At 43.2% G+C, this 17,760-nt stretch overlaps 2 protein-coding genes across 8 annotated transcripts in view; both read right to left on the bottom strand.

Annotated features, from left to right (window-relative positions):
• Window positions 1-3: 3 nt before the first annotated feature.
• On the bottom strand, window positions 4-12,039 carry ctdsp1 (CTD (carboxy-terminal domain, RNA polymerase II, polypeptide A) small phosphatase 1). Its single transcript, XM_055059167.1, has 7 exons — window positions 11,276-12,039; window positions 4,881-5,029; window positions 4,708-4,803; window positions 4,017-4,073; window positions 3,560-3,652; window positions 2,554-2,739; window positions 4-2,466 (listed from the first exon to the last, which is right to left on the bottom strand). The coding sequence occupies exons 1-7, from the start codon at window positions 11,346-11,348 to the stop codon at window positions 2,338-2,340; spliced, it is 783 nt and encodes a 260-aa protein (XP_054915142.1). The 5' UTR covers window positions 11,349-12,039; the 3' UTR covers window positions 4-2,337.
• A 1,657-nt stretch (window positions 12,040-13,696) lies between these two features.
• LOC129378647 (striated muscle preferentially expressed protein kinase-like) overlaps window positions 13,697-17,760 on the bottom strand; it is a 34,246-nt gene continuing 30,182 nt past the window's right edge. For all 7 annotated transcript variants that reach the window (XM_055059019.1, XM_055059020.1, XM_055059018.1 and 4 more), the window contains 6 exons: window positions 16,968-17,541; window positions 16,399-16,638; window positions 16,104-16,327; window positions 15,946-16,021; window positions 15,556-15,705; window positions 13,697-15,461 (listed from right to left, as the gene is read on the bottom strand). In XM_055059019.1, the coding sequence (XP_054914994.1) occupies window positions 15,224-15,461; window positions 15,556-15,705; window positions 15,946-16,021; window positions 16,104-16,327; window positions 16,399-16,638; window positions 16,968-17,541 (1,502 nt within the window). In that variant the 3' untranslated portion in view covers window positions 13,697-15,223. The remainder of the gene's footprint in view (window positions 15,462-15,555; window positions 15,706-15,945; window positions 16,022-16,103; window positions 16,328-16,398; window positions 16,639-16,967; window positions 17,542-17,760) is intronic.

Raw genomic sequence — 17,760 nt, forward strand, 5'->3', positions numbered from 1 at the left:
GCGTCTGGTTGATTTTCAGAATGTATTTGCATTTCGAGGTCGAAGGAAAAGATGGAAAATTTCAGGCGGGAAAACTGTTTCGTCAGAATTCCGTTTTTAAAACACGTTTCTGTGATTCTCTGATCCTCTTGAACAGAAAATGCTTTACAAAGTAGCACTTGGACCATCTTGCAAATTAGCATTTATGGAAGAGAGAGAGAAAGATGGCAATATTACATACAGTCATACATGATTTGGTATGAGAAAACAACAAAAGTCAAAAATTAGGTTACATCTATTGAATCATGAGTACAGTAAAATGAATATTCCATATATATTAATGAAATTTGTTTGCTTTATTACGGTGCAAAACAACATATACATATCTATTAATGTGTAAGAAGTACAGTATCGGCGAATGGGCCCTATAGTGACGCAACACTCAGAAATGTAATCAGATGACTAAACGACTTCATGTTCCTATAAATACGTTGCCAATGAATTGAAAACAACGTCATTTCTGAATCTAACACGCGTGACAACGGCTTACACGGAAAACGCGCTTTAAAACAGTTACCCTGTTATGTGCCTAAAACAGTATCTGTGGGCGGTTCTGATCCATATTCTACCGATATACGAGGTATCCAACCAAAAAAAAGAGCCGATTGGAAAACACACTAAAAATATGATGTCAAATGAGCACTCCTTGGTGAAATAAGAAATAAAAATAGGCAAGTATTCAAAAACAACAAGCTAACTTTGATTGAAAAGTGTTTGTTTTGCTTTCTACATATAAAAATAATTCAATAGCTCTTAATCTCCCTGCCCCGTCTAAAGCCTGCCACCCAGGCTCATAGTCTCACCCGCCGTTTTCATTCATCAGTGTCAATACAGGCCATTGTCATCGCAAACGTGGAACAGCGGATTGCTGGGAGACCGCGTTGCTCTTCAGGAAACTGATCTCCAAGAAACTAAAACTGGACAAAAAGAAAAAAGAAAAAGAAAAAAAAAAAAAGGTACACGTTCCAGCCTTATATCAGCTCTAACTTTGTCAGCAATCGTGTACATAGTGATTTCCTACACTTCCCACAACATCTTTAGCAACGCTCAATAATATGTATATATCAAAAAAAACAAAAAACATAAGGAGTGGGTGTTATTTTCTGTGATTATATTTTCAATTCAGAGAACGTTAACATGGCTGCGCTACATTACCGAGTTAATATTACATCCATTTATGTCCAGAAGATGAAAGAACTTCAGCCAAGTAACAGAACCAATAGTGTTGATTGGCTTCAAGGTGGACTTATCCCCTAAATCTGGACTGAACCAAAGCATTTATCGCGAGAGATGGCTTCACGCTCCCCAAATGAGCATCTTCTGACAACGTCGCACAACTTGCCTCCGGGCTACAAGTACCGCTTTGGGACGTAAATAACTCAAGGCTACTGTTCCGCTACAACAGAGCTTTAAACACAGTCCGCTAAACCAAAGTTAAAAAGAAGACAATCGAAGGTTCATGATTTGTGCACGGCTTTAAAGCAAGGAACAAATCCGACACAGTTGTGACGCACCGTCAACAGGGACTGGTTTCCACTGGGTTGGGTTTGGAAGACAGTTCTGGTCCTCTGAACTCAATTGGTCATGGCGCTTATCAACCCGACAACCAATGAGAGCCGCTCTTTCTCCTGTTCAATCAGATCAAATCTAGCCTGTTTAAAAGCATAAAGCGGTGGGGAATTACACAGCAAAGAGATCAAATTTGGACTATTATGCTATTTTCTAAGCAATATTTGTGCACAAAAATCATCAGTTTGCACTATAGACTACACATCAAACAGTAAAGTGCCGTCCAATCACTTATGTTTTAATATTTTAAACTCTCCCAGCTCCGAATATAGTTAACTTGAACGAGATTTTATAACACTGCCTTGATGGCTCCAAAACGGCTCGAAAAACCAGGCTCAAATAAGCGCTGGTCCGACACGCTGTCAAGATGTGAAGGCCCTGCACGGCTTGGATGGAACGCGTGTGCTTTCATGTGAACCTTTAAAAAAAAAAACATTCCTTTCAAATCAGTTTAAAGGAGCATCCCGTGGAGAAGTCAGCACCCAGGTGGAATCCGGAGGATTCGTGGCTACGCTGTGGAAATGTCATTACGCGTTGGTTCGTGTTTGACCAGAAGGTGGCAGCGCCGGTCAGGAAGCCGGTTGTGTACTGGGAGGGTGAAGGCTCTGTCGGCTGTGTTCTGGTGGGCAGTGATAGGTGGAGTTCCAACCTCGCTAGCGCGTTCACCTTTTTCTTCCCCCCTCGCTTTCTGTTTTGTTTCTACGGCGTTTTGTTTCCACGGCGTCGAGGTTAGCTTGGAGTCCCTTGTTGCTTGAGGACTGTGTAGACGTTGTCCACTTTGCTCAGCCTCTCGAAGAACGGGATGAGGTCCAGCAGCTCGGTGTCGGACATGTCGTCGAACCACGAAGCAACGGGAACCTTTACAGAGAGAACATGTAACGTCACTCGATGCAGCTGTTGTTGAAAAACAGGATTAAATGTCCAGAAACGGCGAGGGACACTCACTGCGTTGTCGGGATGGAAGATGTAGGAGGCGGGGGAGTTGTCCACGATAATGACTTTGTTGAGATCACGACCCAGGCGACTCAGGTCCTTCACGTAATTGCCTCGGTGGAAAACGCACGACTCCCTAAAGAGGCGGCAGCGGAACGCGCCCCACTTGTCCAGGAGGTCAGAGACGGGGTCTGCGTACTGCCGGAAAGACACACTCAGATTTACGGGACCCGTTTACGGACGCTTGGTTTGCAGCAGGCGATGATCTCAGAAAAGCGTCATCAACAAAACCAAATATATAACCGAGGAAGTTCTCCTACTATCAAATTTGTAATTTAACACAACTTCAAAGTGGAAGTTGTTAATTGTCCAAAAAGTGAATTTTGCAACGCAAAGACAGAAAGACATGAGCAAAGGTCAATTGTTCAGCAATTCCCAGACTCTTACTGCAAAGTTGATGCTAATCTCTCCAGGAGAAAGGAATTATTCTCCAAACATGTTTGGCCAAAAAAAAGATTTCCACACATAAATGATTTTTCAAAACTGTAATGAAGAATGAGATGGAAATCCAAAGCAGAAATCTTAACATCTCTCTAACCGCACAAGCAGACAGATTTAAAGAGGTGTGGCAAAAGCAAATGAGGAGGATCAGCATGTCATGACAGACATGTAGTGACAGTCTTCAGTCAGAGGCCTCTTATAATGTATTGTAAGACTGACTACTACAGGAGATCCTTTCTCCCTGCAGCTTTTTGTACTTTATTATAGTCACAAGTTAACGCAAAAATTATGTGGAAAGAAAACTCAAAACATTGCCAATCACTTTGAACTACGCCATGTTGCATCACCTCTGCCTGCAAACGTTTAGAAATACTTCCTGTTCCTGCTCGACAACATTATTTCAAATGTTCAGCCGCCTCACAGAGCAAACCTTTGACATGTTTCCATTTCCTAAAAGAACTTGTCAAAGGTCTGCAACGGATTACCTTCCAATTAATGAACTGAAATGAAAAGTTACCTTTGCTAAACTGGCAGTGAACAGGACACACTCGAAGAGCTCTCCCATCCGCTTCAGGAACTCGTCGACATGCGGCCGCTTCAGGACATACACCTGGAAACACAGGAATCCTCAAATCGGCCTTGTTTTCTCCGAAAGGCAACATGTTTCTGCAGATTCCAGCCGACAAGAGCCAAATACGTCTGAATGCAAAATGCAAAAAAATCAAGGTATGTGCATAGATGGCAGTCAGACAGCGGAGGTGAGGCGCTGAGGTTCTCCTGAAGGCGTCGGCGTCTGAGGCCGGCGTTCCTGAACCAAGTCATCCGGAACAGGCTGTGCTTGTCTGAACAAACCTATCCTGGATTACTTGAATCAGGCCCGGAGCCACGAGGCACGTCATCCCGCTCCGTCGGTCGCTTGAACTCAAGACGACACCTGCAGACTCAGCCAGTCGGAGACGAAAGAGCGGCGTTACCTGGTGTACGGTTCCATCTATTTCCACGGGAATGATGAAATCTGCGTTGTTCACAGGCTGGCGGAGGAGACAGACAGGGAGACGTTGGTAAGCAAACATCCAGTGTTTCTGTAAAGGCTACAGCATTGGCTTTTGGAGAAAGAAAAACACTGTGGCTCTACAAACACTCTAAAATAGAAGACTGAATATGTCAAGAGATGGACGGGAAGGAAGAAAAGAAGGAACAAATGAGAGATTAATGAATGAAAATCAGAGAAAAAAGGACAAAAGGAAGGAGACAAATGAGGAAGAGACAAAAGTAAATATCTTTCAATATTCCTATTCCAGTAATCCAGACATAAAAAAAGGACTTGAATCAAATTCCAGACTTTTCCAGACTAAGCAGGAACGCTGCAGTTGACACGATGCATTTCTGCTGACATGTCAGATTTGGTTTTCTCCTAAAGTGGAATAGAGGTCTCACGTCCAGCTTGTTTATTCAACTGAAGGCTTCCACCTACGTGTTTTGACCTTTGAACCTGCTCTGAGCTCAGCACCATCCGACCTTGGGGTGGATTTGCTGGAAGGTCAACTTCCAGGAAGACTGGCAAACGTTGATGCTTTCCACGAACTTGGGATATATCGGCCTTACAACCATTCCCACAGTGATGGACAGCAACAACTCTTATTGTCACGTTTTGGTTGCACCCACCTTAAAAGAGCTGTGAACTAACGTCTCGTCCAGGTCGATCACCACGCAGATCTTCCCAGCGTCTTTTGACTTGACTGGAGGCAGCAGTGGCTTGACCTGGACAGAAACGCACACGTTTGACTGCGAACCCGACGCCTTGCACTCCGATTCAACCGAGGAGGAGGTAAGCCCACCTTGGAGACCGTCCCATTCTCCTCCACCAAGAGAGGAGCGTTGTTGTTGACGGGCAGGGGTTCGGGCTGGTCCCGGCAGAGGCAGCAGAACAGGCCGGAGAACAGGCCTCTGCTTCGCGGCTTCTTCGATGACGGGGAGGGAGAAGAGCCTGCAGGAAAGACAGGGTTGAACACATTGAACCATTTTTGTGGTGAATGTCATAAGTGAGGTATTGTTAGGCGACCTGCTGATATTCGGGTATGATGAGGAAACACACCCACTATGAAGTCAGCTGGAGGCTAAAATAAAACTTCCCCTCTGGTAACCTCTGTCCAACTGGAAGCAGAAACAAAGAAAAGCTGCCTTTTGGAGGCCTCAGGTCACGTGACACTCATCATGACTTCTTTTGTTTGAGGCGACTTATTTTTGGCTGACAGTGATGCCAGTTGTTCCATTGTTAAAATTGTTTTGTTTTGTTTTTTTTAAATAACTGTCTCCACAGACTTGGTAGTTGTGACACAAATAAACACCTGCCTTGAGTTTCCACAGATCGATTCAGAATTTACGCCAAGACCACGCCCTCTTTTGGGGGCGTGGTCTTGGATTTATGTAAAATCAAACATCTTTAGGCTTAAATATCAGGGTGTAGGCCCTGAAAGGTTATTACTTTCCCAACAAGCTCCCAGTGAAGACGTCTTGCTACAGTCAAGACAACCAATATCAGTGATGTTTGGATCTCCATAATATAAAAAGATGATACCAGGTTCACCAGACACTCTTTACCACCTCAGACCTAAATCCAATGGAAGACACATGGGATCTGGTCAATCTGGAGATGTTATCGATGCCAATGTAGTTTCTTCTTCGTATCACGTTAAAAGTCTGTGGGGCTGAACTCTGACCTCCATCCCTCCCAAAGGAAAATTTAGAGAGAATTGAGACTTCCAGTAGAAAGTCTTTAATTGAATTCATAGCTAATTAAAGCCAACATATTGTTGGCCTCAAGTCATAATTGCTTATCTTAGTTACAAAGTTTATTCCTCCTCCTGTCATCCCTGTAATTAAACATTTCTCTGAATTCTTTTCTTTCCTCACACCAGACTTTGCTTCCATCTCTGTTCTCTCGTTCCATCCGGACGTGACCGCGTTACTAACACACAAACCTCTGTTGTGGTGCTCTCACGCCTCTTTCTCTCCCTCCTCCCCGCAAGCCCCCTCCATTTGTGGATTCAAACCAACGGTGTGACCCTCCGCCGGCCTCTGCCGCGCGCAGGCCAAAACAGGAAGAGGAAACAGACGGGTATCACTGGGAGGAAGCTCCTGGCCAGCGGGTCTTAAGAGGAGCGACGCTACTACTGTCCTACGATTTCAGGGTTTGTTTTCCTTGTCATGAACAGTTTCTTCTGTGTTCCTGCAAATTCAGTTTCCTCTTTACCCCAAACAGAAATCAAAGCTGTAATTTGCAACAGATAAAGCATCTGATGCAAGAAACACACAGAGGAAGACTTATGTTTTCTTATTTCACTCCTTCGTGTCCTCAGGATTTCAGCTTCACTCCCATGGCCTCATTTGCTCTCAGGAGTCTTAATTCACTTCAGTGTTCCCGCCTCCCCACACCACCATCACATGCCTTTCTGCAAGAAAAATGTCCAACTGGGTGCTGACTGCAAAACACAGAGCATGAATGAACTTACAAAAAAAGAAAAAAAAAACTGAGGGGGGTCTGTGAAGATGACAAAGAGAGAGCTAACATGTAGCGAAGCGGAACGTGCTGGAGGGATTTAACGAAGAGCAGAAAGACCGATGGGTAAACCTGAAGCAAAGGCTCTAGGTCAAGAAAGAAGGAAAAACTTTCAACTCAGATTATAATCTGAATTTTTTTGATGCGTTAAAGTGAAACGCAAACAGGAAGTTCATAGTCCATTGGTTCTGAATCGATCAACGCTTTCGGTTTTCTTGTCCTGCTCGGCTTATCACCTTGTTGCAATTTGAGTCGGCTGCAGACCAAAATAAACTCAACGCATACTTCCAGCGCAGCACGGAGGCGCTCAGCAGCTCTTCTGGTGGAACCAAAGTGTCGCCCTCTGGAAAGATGGCGGCTGGAATGTCACGCAGCCAGATGAGGCAGAATTCGGTCGTCGCCTCTTTACGTCTCAGACTGGCTGATGTCAAGACGAGTACGTGTTTCATGAAAAGTCAGAGAAGTGCAGGGTGGCTTTTTGTCTCCAGGAGAACATCTATCAAGAATACATGAGGGCATAAAGTTGTGTTGTAACGCAGGTGTTTCATAACAGAGTTAAGTACCAAATCTAAGTCCAATACGCCTCCCAGAAACCCTTCAGCTCTTTTAATGAGCTCAAACCGCTTCAAGAGGAGCACCAACAGCCTTCATTTGCGTTTATATTGCTCCAAATCTTCTAGTAAAAGTCCCGTAATTGTTATTTGAATAAAAATTTTTTGCAGCATTTTACAATCTTAAAAAAACAAACACACACATTAAATACATCTCATGTGGTTTTCAACAAAGATCAAAGAATCAAGTAAAAGAAAGAAAAAAAACAAATTAAAAACTGGAGCTGCTGTTTGGAGCCAAGCAGAGCTGGAGACACGGAGACACGGAGACATAGAGGCTGGGAGGATCCCAACAGCCAATCGGAGGACACTTCACTACAACATAACACCGATATGAACATCAATATCTATATCTGAATATGGCTCTAAAAACTTCCCGGTATTATGAACATTTTTTGCGACAGTTCATCGCATCGCCTACATTACCTCAGATAAAATCCCCACAATCCCACACTGCATCACCGACACATGACCAAACTAACGCCTAATATGGACAAGGTGGAAAAAATGTCAACCGCTTCTCAGACCACAACCGATGTGTTAAACAATGATAAACATCAATATGTTAGTGTCGATATAGCACGCATCCCTACTTGATAAACAACTTTTTTTTAATTTTTATTAATAATAATGAATACAACCTAAATGAGAAATCCATGGAGAGGCCTGGACTTTGACTGGGCCACACAACACTTTTTTTCCCCCTCTTATCCAGCTTGAGCTCACAGATAATATTACATCTGATTCAAGATGTGAGATCATCTATTATAAAAAAAAAAGATGCATATTTTTTTTTTAACGCATCAGATAAACGAGTTGAGCTGCAGAACATTCATCACCACACCTCCTCCACCGAGCATCGCAGCGAGAAGAAATCTCCCCGTCGCAGCAGTTTCCATTTCTATTCACTCGGTGTTTCATTTCATTTCTGAGAATTTCACGTTCTGACTTTATTGTGAGCTTGCAGAACTCGCTGCCCTGGAAGAGCAGGCACATGGATTTTATTGAGGGATAACTAACAAACTGACTAACAGTAGCGCATTAAGCACAAATTCTGTTTTATGAAGTCAGTTAATGTGTTCTGGTGATTAAAATGCTCGGCTGGATTAAATAGTTTCTTCAGCCCGGCATAACTGAAGCCTGTCATCATTTCCCTGTAATAACCCACATCGTCTCCTCATGATTTTTTTTATTTTTATTTCTGCCTCTTCATGCTCAACGTCAGATACGTCAGCTGAGTTCATCTAACCTCCTAAAGTCAGCTGCTGAAATCATCCCTGAAAGCATTAAATGCTGACAGAACTGATGATGCCTATTAAAAATCTGTTTTATTTTAAAAAGCAGAAAATAAATTGATGTTTCTGCAGCTGCGGAGAAAATGAGGACGATAAAAGGAAATGAATGAAGAAACGTTTTTAATCTAGATATATGATTTAATCAAGGTATTAGCAATTTTTCTGCTCTTCATCAAATATTTGCTCTTTAATTCAACACAACGGCACTAAAACCAAGTTTTATTTTCGATAACTCGTGTTTTTATTTGTTTTAAAAGTAAAAGCACAAATCAAAAAGCGGCTCTATAAAAACGACGGCACATTTCCTACAGAGCCGTTCATCGAAAATGACGTTTTATTTCTCCAGACGAGCTTTATGCCACTCGTCTGGGTGGAAATGTCCCTTTTTCAGGTTTCAGGCTCAAACATCGACATGAAGCGTCATCCAGTGGCTTTAATGTGAGCCAACATTCCCAACATGCATCAAGGCAACGTTACGTAACAGATTCAGCTGCTGCACATGTACAAGAAGCACACACACCACCACTAAACGTCTGCTCATGTTTCACCCGAGCCTTTGTTGCCAAAACATGCTCTTCTTCTGTGGTGGAGGTCTGATGTGCCGCTGAAATGCCAGCGTCGTCGTGGGCCTGCCGCCGACTCCAGGATTATCCAGGAACCTGCGCAGCTTCTTGCCCCAGCTGGGAGTTAATGTTCAACTGGGACAACTGGAGCTTTACAGTTTGTTCTGTTGGGAGATTTTCTCTCTATGTGTTCCCGTTTACCTGGGAAGATCCAAACTCCCATTTCTTTTTCTTGCACTAAATACATCAAACTCCAGGTATTTCATTCAAATCTACAAATAAAAACAAAGTCCTCATGTATGCATTGGACTCTCCACACATTTTCTCTTGCATGCCACACCATTGCACCCTCTAAGGCAGCCACCAGGTCAAAGGTCGACGCCAGGGCCCGAAACAAACAATCAATCGCGATGAAGATGAAAGTTTTATTCTGAAAACCAGAAGCGTCCTCGTCCTGACCGACAAGTAGGATGATTTGTTCGGCGTGGTCAACGAGGATCGGTAGGAAACTCCCGCTTTCCAGCGAGTGACGTCAACGTTTGTAGTCGGTAGCATCTGCGTCTCCAACCGGAAGTCAGGCCAAATAAACAGCATCTTTTTGCTGAGGATTACGAGGAATTGAAGAACTTCATGTGAAAGGAAAGAACCCTGCTACAACAGCAAATGACAGCAGAGCCACTGAATGCATAATTAGTCAAAAATATACATTTCCAAACCCTTCTTTGACTAACAATCGCCCATTTTAAAATTGATAATGGTATTTTCTACCATCAAAAAGTTGAAACACTTGACTGGATACCAAAATTAATTTATAGTATTTCAATGCAGCGTAATTAAAAAGATTGTAGCAGTCAGACAAGAAAACAGAATCGGTAACTGAACTCATTGGTTCCTGATCGGTGTGATCGATGACTGAACAGACTTATGAACGAAAGTTTCCGTAAGGTTAAAAAACATTTATTTTTTTGCAAATTGGTCTTCAACCATGATGACTTGGAGTCAAACGCCAACAGCTTCACACTTTTTCCAGGTTTAGGAGTGTAAAGGATTTATGTTGATTATTTACGGAACATTTGTGAGGTCAGACACTGGCGTTGGACGAGAGACTCGACCCAACTCTACCTCGGCAAAGGTCGAAAAATCAACCACGGCTGCAGCCCACCAGGTCTGTCAGTATGGAGTGACTTTCTCACTACATTTAGTCATAGTGACAAAAAATTGGTATCAGCTAAAATCGGAATTGGCAAGTCAGATGGTAACCAGCCTAATTGAAGGTATGGAAGTGATTGGAACACTGGAAGTCAATACTTTGGATGGTCAATCCAATATTTATGGATTAGCCAAAATATTGGATAATTTTGAGAGCCAGCTGAATCAAAGACCTGGATACACTTTAACCTGATTTATTAAACTAAAACAAAACTATCCGTTTCATTTTTTTTCAGTGAATACTTGTATTTTGTAACCCCTTCCACCACTAAAAATATCCACAAAAGAAAACTGGATTTTCCACTCTTCTTCGTCTGCATGACTTGCACACAGAAGCCTGATATTTCTGCTTAACTAATGCAAACCATCCCAAACATTAATATAAGACCTTAAAATCATATATAAATACTTACTCCTCATCAAAAAAAAAAAAAGCTGAATAATTTTGTATTAATTTTAAACATCTTCAATTGAAATAGAAAAGAAAAATCTGGAAATATTTGCAGTTTGCACTAAAAAAAAAAAAAAAAAAAAGATTGAGATCGGATGCATATTATGAAATGCATAAATGCAAATAACATTTGAATAATATTGGGGGTATTATGAAACTTTCACAAGTTTTTGCTTTAATTCAATTAAATTTATTTACAGTCTGAGGCTTAATGGTGTGTAGTATAACATTAGATTTTTTGAAAGCAACATAGTGTGATAGTTTTATTTGAATTTATTTTGCAAGATTATTATGCAGATGCAAAAAAAAAAAAAGTGACACGTTGGGTTTGATGTGTGTGTGATCGTCACTTCCTGCAGTTTCTGTCAGGGGCCAAAAGGGCCGCAGCGATCATCTGTGTCCACACAAACACCCAAAGTGTCACAGTCCCCATGTAGACCACGCAGCTGCAGTGGAACGTCAAAAAAAAAAAAAAGAAGAAAAAAAAAACTTTTTCCTGACATGACAGTAGAGGAATCCCCCCCTCTAAAAAAAAAGACGCTCACCTCTCTCTGACGCGGCTTTGCTGCCCTCCTCATCCCGGCTCACTTGGGTGATGACTGAGGACGGGCTGTCCATCGCGTCCCAGTCCCCCAGTCCTCACGCCTCAAACTTCTGGGTTGTTTCGCCGACTACTCCGCCGCTGCTGCGTGAGCCGAACATGTACGAAAACAAAACCGAAAGGCGCCGGAAAAGTGGCCGAGCCGCCGCTTAGAGCGCGTCCATTCGCACCGCCGCGGGAACCACTCGCTGAGCCGCTGACGTACAGTCCCAAAGTCGGCGAACATTTGTTTTAAAGAGTTGGCAACTTTGATTCAATATGGTGCTCAACTCCTGCTCGCAATTTCAAGATACAAACATGGAGGTTTCAAGGCGCCCCGCTTCCACTTAAAGCGGCGCAGGAAGAGGGAGCCGCCGACGCCGACACTCCGCCTCGCCGCGTCGACACATTTCGCCACGGTCCCTTAAACCGAACGGGACGAAAGTTGGCCCAAAAGTTACACCGTGTTCTTTAAAGTTCGAAACGCTCAAAGTACCGTCACAATATGGCCGCGACTCGCCGTGGAAACTTGTTAAAGTGCGGCGGAGCGCGCGCGGGAGAGAAGGCGGCGGTCTGGACGTGACGTAGAAAGCCGAAACTAAACGAGACAGCTAGTTTGTGCGCCGTTCAGTTGTCGGCGGGGTTTGGATGTTTAGGTCGCTGTAGGCTGCAGCTTTACAGACTGCTTCTAAAAACAGCCTCGAGAGCAAAACGTTTTCAAACTTTTTTTCGCCCTTTGAAGTGGCAGCAGCTCAGGAACGCCCAGTTCGGGTCTCCTTGAAACTGCCTTCAGTAAGGGAGCGTCACCAAAAAGTTCCTTTTTGCCGTCAACAAAAACAGTTCCCGTCATTTTATAAATGAAAAAAACATGTATGCAGAACAATATATATACATACATATGTATACATTTTATGTTTGGGCAAAAATAATTTCTTTGTATTCTTTACAATTTAAGAATTTTGTGGAAAAAAAAATTAACTGCAAAATAATTAAATATATATATATAGGCCTACATACATGGACTGGCCACAATTTTCTTTTCTTCATATAACTTCCTCAAGTCTAATTCTCATATATTGTTTATATATATATAAACAACTATAGCAGACATAGAGGACAGTTACAAGTACCTAGGTATACCACAAGCAAATGGAAATCTCGATGAGGCCACAAGGAAAGGAGCCACAGCTAAATACCTCCGACGAATAAGGCAAGTCCTGAGAAGCCAGCTCAATGGCAAGAACAAAATTCGTGCGATAAACAGCTATGCCTTGCTAGTAATCAGATACCCTGCTGGAATAATTAGCTGGCCAAAGGAGGAGATAAAAGCCACAGATATTAAGACTAGAAAGCTACTAACCATGCATGGAGGGTTCCATCCCAAATCCAGCACCCTGAGACTGTACACGAGCCGCAAGGAAGGAGGCAGAGGACTAGTGAGTGTGAGAACCACTATCCAGGACGAAACAACCAAGATACATAGATACATCAGGAAAAAGGAGCACGAGAAACTGGAGAAATACCAGGGCCTCAGGGAAGAACTGGAGAGGGCCTAGAAGGTGATGACCACAGTGGTGCCTGTGGTCATCGGGGCCCTCGGGGCAGTAACCCCCAAACTGGAGCAGTGGCTACAACAGATCCCAGGAACAACATCAGACATCTCAGTCCAGAAATGTGCAGCAGTCCTTGGCACAGCCAAGATACTGCAGGACCCTCAAGCTCCCAGGCCTCTGGTAGAGGACCCGAGCTCAAAAAATACAAAAGCTGTGCAAAATCCAATTTCACCCTTACCTTTACACAATCTATTTTATAACCATTAAATCCATTGCAGATTGCCAGAATTGGTTAATGTTTAGGTTTTGTTTTTTTAAAGATTTTTTTGTCTCTATAGTGGCCTTTATTTAAGTGCAAAGACAGGAATGTAGGGAAAGAGAGAGGGGGGAGACAGGTCATCAAGCCAGGAATCGAACCTGCAAGGGCCGCATTGAGGACTAAGGCCTCCTTATGTCGGTTGTTCTCAACCCTTGGGCCTCCACAGCACCTCCGATGTTCAGTCTTTTGAATAAATTATGGACAGACATGGTGATAAAAACCACTTTGAATTTTCTGAAAACTAGGATCAAGATTGATGGGATTGGGGTCAAGTATGCGCACCTCCTTACAGCACCCAATGACGAAATATGTCGAAGAACATACCAAATGTAAGCAAGAATGATTTATTTTCCTTGTTATCATGGTAAATGGGCTGAATTTGTGTGGTGTGTTAGTAGCATAGCTAAATGACTGCCGGATAACTTCTGAGGTCAGAGAAAAATAACGTTTCGATCATATTCTCTTGCCATTCAGGGCGTCTGTAGACCCCAACCGCATTTAGCAAAACACGTAATATTCTCAAATGTATGAATATTTTATTACATACTATCTCATAAAAACATTTTCATCTTTTTCCACATATAAACACCGCAAATGGGTACATTTACAAATCTTGAGCCATCCAAAGTCATACAAAAGTCCTGATAGAGCAATACATGAGGCATTCTAATGATACAAGGACTCCATGAAAATTTGCCTAAATGTGTTTATGGATGAGTTACCTCTTGTAATGTCCGGACACTGCAACCAGCTGATGAAGACACACATTAAATATGAACATTTTTGACGTTTACCCCGAGGCACCGACTGGACGACCGAGATTCAAGCAACCAGATCTACTGACCTGTAATACTGACAAACTACGGCAACTAAGCGTCACGTTACACTTCATAGAAAATCTACTGTTCACAGCTGGATCGCGATTTAGAGTTGATCACAGAGCAAGAAGCTGCACGACAGATTCTCCCCTAAACCGTTTCCCTTGAGACTCAACGTCAATCACAAGCATCTTCCTTATTTCTTTTTTTTTTCTTTTTTTGCCTTATAGTTATATTGAAAAGTGACTCAAGAATGTGCACACACATGCAAATAAATTAACATGAAAAAAAGTAAACATATTTTAAAGAAGGGGGGGGGAAACAATGTTTTCGGTGTTTTAAAATGAGACAAAATGCAGAATAAGTTAGCAGCTTTAAAAGTGGTACATTAGCATGACGATTACCACCAAACTGCATGCCAAACAAAATGTGTTTTTAAGACAAAACTACTAAAGAAAGCATCTTGGTATCAACAGTGGTGGGCAGCGCTAACTGAAACGTTTGCTACGCTAAACCCAAAGCCCTAACCGTCAAGATTAGCTCCGCTAAAGCTAACGCACTGCACCGACATTGTATTTAGTGGAAGCTAATGCTAAAGTGCCAACTTAAATTTTGGTTTAGCATTAGCTTGTGAGTACAACCTTCAAGAACCGATTTAATTTCGACATAATTTCCATATTCTATAATTCAGTTCGGTTTTTTATTCGTGCTTTTATCTCGTTCTGTGCTGCATATTATTTTGCTCCTGCATGTTTCTCGTTTGCTTTAAAGTGATTTGATAAAACGAAAACGAAAATTAATGTTAGGAGAGGAAACAGAGTTGGTGGCAGACGTCAAACTGAAAGTTTACACAACAACCAAATAACTGATCTGGAAATATTGTCAAATAGCTAAGTGCACTTGTCTGGGTTAGCAAACCGCTGAATAAAAAATTTGCTCCACTGTTAGCACATTAGAGGAATTGCGCCCACCACTGGATATCAAATGTGGGGCAACTAAAACTGCAGTGTCAGAATTAACAAACGACAAAGAGGCTAAAACCAAAAGTCTTCCTGTCCTTTTAATACAGTTTATAAGGAGTTTATGAGTTGAATGTATTCTCTCTGGTCTGTTGAGTTTTTATTTGTTCCAAAGTAACACTTGGACTCCCGTGTGGGTCCAACTGTCTGCCCGTGGTGCTTGGTGTCAGCAGTGGTTGGGTTGGGGTGACTCCTGCCCCGTGTTCACTTGGGGCCGGGTAGGTGTGGCGCGGTGCCGGATGCCGGGCTGCGTGGCGAGCCCTGGTAGGTGCGCAGCAGCACCTTGTGCTTGGTGGCGCTCTCCATGCGACAGCTCTGCTGCTCCACCAGGAACTCCTTGAGTCGGCCGGAGGTGAAGGTGAGCGTCTGCCTCCGGAGCTTCATCAGATATGAGTCCTGCAGCCAGGCCTGGGTGAAGCAGTCCCGCGTGGTTGGACGAGCCCTGAAAAATACGCAAATGCAATTGAGGATCTTTATGCTGATAAATCCTACTGTTTTTTTTTTAATCACGTTATGTTGAATAAATGAGCAGTCACCATGGATAACTGCTCAACATCTTCTTGAGAAAAACTGAGGCACTTTGGGAAACATTTGGGTAGAGTTTGCTAGGGTCAAACTTGGCCATCAGGATTTTAGATTCAACTTGCCGAGGGTCCTTATCTTCAAAGGGCAGTCGACCACTAAGCCTGAAAGAAAAGAACAAATAATATAGAAAGCTTGACAGCAGCTACAGTACAGAACATCGTATCAAATTCAACCGTTAATATTTTATGGGCTGATGGACGATTTGAAAATTCAGAATTAAAAAGCATTCCACCTGTCCAGGGGATCATCTCCACAAACTGTTATTCCAATTCTCCCACATCGGGAATCCAGACTGACCTTCCAAACACAAACGATGACTTTAAGGATGCGACGAAACTTACATGATGTAGGTGACGACTCCAACGGTCCAAATGTCAGCAGGAGGACCGACGACTTCCCCTTTGACCATCTCAGGAGCTTAACAGGAGGAAGATGTTTGCGAGTCAAACTGTGCTTTTGTTTTGAAGTATGGAAGATGAGTTGTGACATTGATCCTCACCCATGTATTCCAGGGTTCCTTCCCCTGTGCCCTGGGGTTCCAGGTTGAGGGGATTGAAACTCTGAGCACTGCCAAAGTCTACAATCTTAACCACATTAAGGTTGGTCACCAGGATGTTCTCAGGCTTGAGGTCCAGATGGAGGACTCTGCGGTTGTGGAGGTACTCCACCGCCTGGAGGATTTGAACCAGGTAGCCAACTACATCATCCTCCGAATACCGAAACCTTAAAAAAAAAAGAAGCATTTCAACATCTGCCTGAGTCTATAAACCTCAGCTTGATATTATCCTTCCCACCTGTCAGTGAGGCTGAAGAGCAGCTCTTTGCCAGTGCAGTACTCAGCCACCAAAACCAGGTACCGTGGTGTGACATAGGCCTCGTGGAGAGCCATGACCTTCTCATTGTGAAGCGACTTTAGGATCTCGTACTCCTTCAGCACTTTCTGCTTGCTCTCCTGGCTGTAGGGAATGATTTTGGCCATGTAGATCTTTCCGGTGGCGTTTTCCCTGCACTCGCGGATCACCCCAAACCGACCTCTGGACACAGGAAACACAGCAGCTTCAGCTACAGGAGCTACAAATCTGCTCCTAAAATAGGAGGTCCACCTGTTTAACTCAAACAATATGTCAAAAGAATATATCAAGAGTATATCAAAGACATACACAAAGTTGTAACTCTTTGAATTACAACACAAATGTGTTGTAACATTTGATGTGAATTACAACACATTTAATTTCTATTTGACAAAAATACAGTTTTTTTCCACAAAATTTTGAATTCTAAATAAATAAATTATATTAAACATGAATATTTGGAGGGTGTTTCATGGAGTATTGCAGTTGCATGCAGTTGGATTCTGTCTAACCTGGCCTTCTCATCCAGGAAGGTGTATGGTTTCTGTGGAACTCCTTGTCTCAGAGCAGTAGAGGGCGTGCTGCGTCCAGATGGGGTGCCTCTGGTTGGGGTGTTGGCACCCTCTGCAATGGGGCTCAGGCTGGAGGCCTGGAGGACGGGTGGGGAAAAAGACACCGGAGTGGGAGCTACGTGTACCGTGGCAGCAGTGGTGGGGACGTAGCTGGGTATGGATGCAACCAAAGGTTTGGTAGGGGTAGAGGGCGGGCTTACAAGAGGAGGCGGGGTCTGGGTCATAGGGGTCACCACGTTTATCGGACTCTGGGGCTTAGACAAGATGAAGGACGGAGAGGTTTTGACTGTGCTAGAGGAAGGCAGAACGCTGCTTTGCTTTTCCTCTGGGGTTATGCTAACAGACGGTGACGGAAGACCTATGGGAGGGTCAGAGGTCAGGGCAGACGGCGGAGGAGGAGGTGGAGAGGTTGAGAAGGTGGAGGTGACTTTGACATCTGGGTTAGGTTTCAGTGCTGGTTCAGGTGGAGTTGGGACTATTTTTACTACAGCAACTGCAGGTGAAGCTCCTCCGTCTGCACAACAGATACAAGACAATCGTCACTGGGAGATATTAGCCTCATGTTATGGAAACTACATCTGCATTTAATATCTCAGAAAACTGGGATAAAACAGGAGAGAAGATGGAGGATAACTTCATGATACTGTTTCTTTCGTCATGGTTATTACTCTAATTTGTCATTTCCACTTCCTGTATCATTCCTGTATCGATCCACATTAATAATAATATTAGT

Source organism: Poeciliopsis prolifica, unplaced genomic scaffold (assembly GCF_027474105.1).
Source record: "Poeciliopsis prolifica strain line A6 unplaced genomic scaffold, Auburn_PproV2 SCAFFOLD053, whole genome shotgun sequence".
In the NCBI taxonomy this organism is placed as follows: Eukaryota; Metazoa; Chordata; class Actinopteri; order Cyprinodontiformes; family Poeciliidae; genus Poeciliopsis; species Poeciliopsis prolifica.